General features: G+C 43.3%; 1 protein-coding gene across 1 annotated transcript; it reads right to left on the reverse strand.

The window, feature by feature from the left end:
• Positions 1–2,635: 2,635 nt before the first annotated feature.
• Positions 2,636–4,889, reverse strand: LOC146805857 (vomeronasal type-2 receptor 116-like). The gene has a single exon (XM_085620560.1). The coding sequence runs from the start codon at positions 4,885–4,887 to the stop codon at positions 3,985–3,987; it is 903 nt and encodes a 300-aa protein (XP_085476686.1). The 5' UTR covers positions 4,888–4,889; the 3' UTR covers positions 2,636–3,984.
• Positions 4,890–6,231: the final 1,342 nt, after the last annotated feature.

Here is a 6,231-nt window from a genome sequence, read left to right on the forward strand (position 1 = left end):
AAGATGTGCGTACTCAGACATTTGTACTTGGCTATCCTGCCAGCGACAACTGATATGTCAGGCATTTCTTCTCACTGTAGGAAACGGCTATCACCTGCGCCGGTTATAGCTAAGATGTGCATCCTCGGACATTGCTATGTGGCTATCCTGCCAAGGACAGCTGATATATCAGGCTTTCTTCTCACTGTAGGAGACGGCTATCACCTGCACTAGTTATAGCTAAGATGTGCATACTTAGACCTCGGTACTTGGCTATCCTGCCAACGACAACTGATATCTCAGGCACTTATTCTCACTGTAGGAGACAGCTATCACCTGCACTAGTTATATTTAAGATGTGCATACTCAGACATTTGTACTTGGCAATCCTGCCAGCGACAAATGATATCTCAGGCATTTCTTCTCACACAGGAGATGGCTATCACCTGCACTAGTTATAGTTAAGATGTGCATACTCATACATTTGTACTTGGCTATCCTGCCACCGACAACTGATATCTCAGTCATTTCTTCTCACTGTAGGAGACAGCTATCACCTGCACTAGTTATAGCTAAGATGTGCATAATCAGATATTGGCACTTGGCTATCCTGCCAGCGACAACTGATATCTCAGGCATTTCTTCTCAGTGTAGGAGACAGCTATCACCTGCACTAGTTATAGCTAAGATGTGCATACTCAGACATTGATACTTGGCTATCCTGCAAACAACAACTGATATCTCAGGCATTTCTTCTCAGTGTAGGAGACGGCTATCACCTGCACTAGTTATAGCTACGATGTGCATACTCGGACATTTGTACTTGGCAATCCTGCCAGCAACAACTGATATCTCAGACATTTCTTCTCTGTGTAGGAGACGGCTATCACCTGCACTAGTTATATTTAAGTTGTGCATACTTAGACATTTGTACTTGGCAATCCTGCCAGTGGCAACTAATATCTCAGGCATTTCTTCTCAGTGTAGGTGACGGCAATCACCTGCACTAGTTATATTTAAGATGTGCATACTCAGACATTTGTACTTGGCTATCCTGCCAATGACAACTGATATCTGAGGCATTTCTTCTCACTGTAGGAGATGTCTATCACCTACACTAGTTATCGCTAGGATGTGCATACTCTACTCAGTTATTGGCACTTGGCTATCCTGCCAACAACAACTGATATCTCAGGCATTTCTTCTCACTGTAGGAGGCGGCTATCACCTGCGCTACTTATAGCTAAGATGTGCATACTCAGGCATTTGTACTTGGCTATCCTGCCAATGACAACTGATATCTGAGGCATTTCTTCTCACTGTAGGAGATGTCTATCACCTACACTAGTTATCGCTAGGATGTGCATACTCTACTCAGTTATTGGCACTTGGCTATCCTGCCAGCGACAACTGATATCTCAGTCATTTCTTCTCACTGTAGGAGACGGCTATCACCTGCACTAGTTATAGCTAAGATGTGCATACTCAGACATTGGTACTTAGCTATCCTGCCAATGACAACTGATATCTTAGGCATTTCTTCTCAGTGTAGGAGATAGTAATCACCTGGGCTACTTAGAGCTAAGATGTGCATACTCAGACATTGGTACTTGGCTATCCTGCCAAAAACAACTGATATCTCAGGCATTTCTCCTCACTGTAGGAGACGGCTATTCACCTGCACTAGTGATAGCTAAGACGTGCATACTCAGACATTGGTACTTTAGCTAACCTGCCAACGAGTAAAGAATGGATGACTGAAATAAATAAAATAGACTCATATGAACAAACTATTTATAGGTTACAAAAAAAATGCCTGTGTTCCTTGAAATTTAGTGTCCCTTCCTGCACAAAAACAACCCTGCATGTAACACAGGCAACCTTGCAGCATGGCACAAGGGTGCCTGCATTGGTGCTATGCAGCAAATTGTGTGCAAACGCAGGCAGAGACCAGGAAAGGGCCATGCATTCATGGATATGGTGCATTCCTGCCCTCTCCCTGTCACTCTGCGCTGCAAGTTGTATCGCTGCGTTGCGTGGAAGTATGAAACATCTGGCCCTTGGTCCCCATTTATTGATACAGGGATGAGAGATTGACACGAACGAGGGAGAGTCATTCTAACTATTGCAATGATTTCTGATTGCTGTCTTGTTCATGTAACACCTCAGCTCTTCCTACACGTACACATACAGCAGTGTGACCCAACAGAAACAACCACCCATATCCCAAAGGAAGTATGGGCAGACCACCAATACCAAAGTAGAACATTTAGGATTCCAGCTGTTACTAAAGCATAACAGAAAAGCAGACAGGACATTGGGAAACGTGTAGCATTGATAATGGTGTCAGAGGTTGCTAGTGCACGGTTTGTGCCGCCGGGTTCCATGTTATATAAACGGACACCTGCATAAACTACTCAGAATGTTTAAACAGTATCTCTAATCGATTACCTCAAACCAAAAATTTAAGTGTCACCTCTGGTATTTCATACACCCTCCTTTATGCAAATACCACAAATAATATGATTTCTTTTATTTTTCTTTATTGTCTACTATCGATGATAATGTATGCTACAAACATGTTATATAATAGGGTTGTAATACATTGTAAGAAATTGTTCTGACTCACCATATACAGTTCATTCTGGTCTCAAAATATCAATTCCAGTAAAGAAATATTACAGCAAAAACTAATTGGATCAATACAATGAATGAATTCATTAACACAGACTCTGCTCTTAAACACATGCAGTGGAAGTAAACTGTGATGTTTTACAACAATCAGCCACATGTAGAGATATGACTGCATCCCAGGACACAGAACCATATTACAGGATGAATAACCCTTCCAAGATTGTCTTCCCTGCAGTGAACCACATACAGGCGCTGCTCTTTGCACATAAATCCTTGTGAAGTTACTTGAAGCATTAAAAGGGTGAAGCTGCATTTACAAACTCAGGGGCATATCCTCAACAAACGGCGGTAATTATCGCTAAGCGCACTTAGCGCTAGGATAATTATCGCCGGCTATCGCTTGTTTTTATCACGGAGATAGCGCACTATCAGCGACTCTTATCTCCAGAGCGATAAAAATACCCGAGTTAGCTGCCAAATGTGCAATTATCACTGGGATTCCAGCGATAATCGCACAACGTTTGGCGCTACGTTGTTGATAGGGCACGGCATACTTAACCATGATATTCACCTTCCATTGGATATCATGGCTAAGTCAAATTAAAAGCAGGCGTAAGGAAAGTAGCGATAACCTCGGTTAGCGCTACTTTTCTTATCGCTATGCTTGTTAGCGTGCCGATTGATAATTGGCGTAATGTCGGTTAGCGACATTTCTCTAGTTATTTTCGGAAGGAACGCCCACTTTGCATCTCATTAGCAATGCAAAGCTGGGCGTTGTTGTAACGGGTGCTAAGTCAGCAAAACACGCGATAGCATGTCTTTGCTGATAAGGCGATGAAATTATTGCCGCTTTTTGCCCGAAAACTGATGCAAAAGCGGCGATAATTTCATAGCGTTGCCTTGATGATATGCCCCTCATTGCCTCAAAAGCAACTCCTGGAATTACCCAGGACACCTCACACTGGCTACTCAAGAACAAAACAGGTACATTAATAGACTCTAGATGACGCGCTGCAAGACTGGCCTTTCCAGAGTGAGAAACTACAACTAGAATCAAACAACAATTAAACAAACAAAATCACAGCTTGAGCTGCTCAGTTACGATCCAGTCCTCAATTCTTATTCAACCAATCAAAAATTCCTGCTCATTGAGCTGTATCAGCAGAGTCTCAAAACTATCTCTATTGGCTGCCCTAAAAAAACACCTTTTACTATAAAAATGTGTAATGCTTTCCTGCAGAGAGCCCAATGGCTGTACAAAAGGATGGTACAATTGTTTGACTCAATGTTCTGCCCCCCCAGAACTCCCTCCAAGAAAATGCAATATTTTAATATTTAATTATGAGTGAGTTTCAAACTTCTGGTGTGAAACTATAAATGGCCACATAAAGTTAAACGTTCTTTGGTGTTAATATTTGGCCGGAACAGTATAATGTAACATTTGGGAATGAATATACAGCCCAGCAGTCCAGCGCTAGAAGTCAAGATGGCGAAGACCTCCACGGCCACCATGTACCTGCCCTTCGTGCTGACATAAGCTGGAATGAAGGAGACCCAGACGCTGCAGAACACCAGCATGCTGAATGTGATGAACTTGGCTTCGTTGAATTTATCTGGGAGGTTCCTGGCTAGGAAAGCCACAGTGAAGCTGGCAAAGGCCAAGAGGGCCATGTAACCAATCACAGTGTAGAAGGCAGTGATAGAGCCCATGTCACAAAGCAGGATTTTCTTGCCAGTCTCAGAGTGCATGTCAGTGCCAGGGTGAGGTGGAGAGGTGAGCAGCCAAGAGACACAGATTGCCACTTCTCCCAGTGTGCACAAGAGGACAACAGAGCCAGACATTCGGGATCCCAGCCATCGACTCAATTTGCTGCCAGGCCTGGTGGCATTAAAGGCAATGACTACAGTGATGGTTTTTGCTAAAACACAAGACACAGCAACAGTAAAAATAATCCCAAATGCAGCCTGTTGGACCAGACAGGTGAATGCTGCAGGCTGCCCAATAAATAAGAGAGAGCAGAGAAAGGCCAAAATTATCGAGACAAGGAGTGTGTAGCTGAGATCCCGGTTATTGGCCTTCACTATTGGGGTGTCCCGGTGTCTGATAAAGATTCCCAGTGATCCAGCAGCGACCACGGAGAAGATAATGACCACAGTGGTAAATGTCACACCTAGGCTATCGCTGTATGAGAGGTAGTCAATGACCTTCAGGAGGCATCCATCCTTCCTGTCATTCGGCCACTGGTCCTCGGGGCACTGCATGCAGCTCTCCATGTCTGCAAGAAAGTAAAAAGGATATCAGCCATTTCCACTCTTTAAACTGTTACAGATAGTCATTTGATGATGTAATAAAACATATTCCTACATTACTTTGAGAATGTTTTGTTAGGGAAAATAAAGTGTTAATTGTTGACTTCTTTAGATAGAAGGATTAGTGTCTGATTTAAACTTGGGCGGTTCTAATGCAATCATTATCACACCTCCCACCCTGCAAACCCAGACAGGAAACTGGCAGTAACACTGCACCTGGTATGAGTGATACCAGGGGTTGGCTGAAGCATGTTGGAGAACTGCTAGAGGAGCAAAAAGACATTTATTTTAAATGTGTCTGGATCACACTGTAAATTTGTGCACTTAATAGAAAAAAGCAACTTGACTCATTATTATCCCATTCTGGGTAAAAGCTGTCTATCTCCAACCAGCTTCCCAATTGATAAGGGTTGAGGGAGCTTCGCTATCCACTATTTGAGACCCTCCTCCCCATTAATGGAGGATCTTATTTCAAATCGTTCCAAGATAACTTTCCAAACAGTAGAAGCCCAGAATCAGAGAGCTGGTTTATGTGGCACATTGGATTATGGGTCATTGTATTAGGGACGGCAATCAAAGTGTCATTAGGGAGTGGAAATGAGAACCCCCTATCAAAGTTCCAGTTAAAGAAGTATGTCTCCCTCCCAAAGCAGCTTGGACCTGCCTCTTGCAGGAGGATAACATCCCTCAGCCTGAGATGATTGATTCACCAATTCACACATGATGCTCTCTGAACTATCAGCCTCAGTGGTAAATCCATTAGCAAAACAGTAGGTTATCTGAGGACACACGATAGACATTATCACCTGTACTTTGTGATGGAAATTTCAATGGCACTGAATAAGACAAATAAGAATAAAGGAGAAAGAATCAAAGCCTCCAATCTCTGGTAACCAGTCTGATCCATCATGGGCTCAGCTAAACCAGGTTAAGTGTAGAAGACAAATAGGCCAGAAAGTGAAGACTGACTTAAAAGTGCTCAAAACATTCCCAGATGGCCGGTTACCGCTGCACCCCCTTGATGTGACAGATCCTGAAGAATTGACCTCAAACATTATTGCTACTGACACAGTTTGAAGCCCTAAGATGGTCTCATTTTGTACCCAGCCTAGTAATAATATTGAGGGTTTAAGTGATATCACTAATCAGGTGGCTGATGAGGGATTTGTTATAATGTGAGAAGTTTGTCTTTGTGGTCAGGCCGACTAGAGACTGAGGTGAAGGTTCGAGGCGCCCTCTAACCAGTGTCTTCAAGCAGCCTGCAGTTGGTCAAGCCCCAAAAGGGCTGGTGACCGAGAGCAATTTTGG

The sequence above is a fragment of the Triturus cristatus genome, chromosome 8 (genome assembly GCF_964204655.1).
Source record: "Triturus cristatus chromosome 8, aTriCri1.1, whole genome shotgun sequence".
NCBI classification, from domain to species: domain Eukaryota; kingdom Metazoa; phylum Chordata; class Amphibia; order Caudata; family Salamandridae; genus Triturus; species Triturus cristatus.

Bases quoted from the DNA above. Each gene is read 5' to 3' on its own strand.
- LOC146805857 (XM_085620560.1), bottom strand. From the start codon at position 4,887: ATGGAGAGCTGCATGCAGTGCCCCGAGGACCAGTGGCCGAATGACAGG.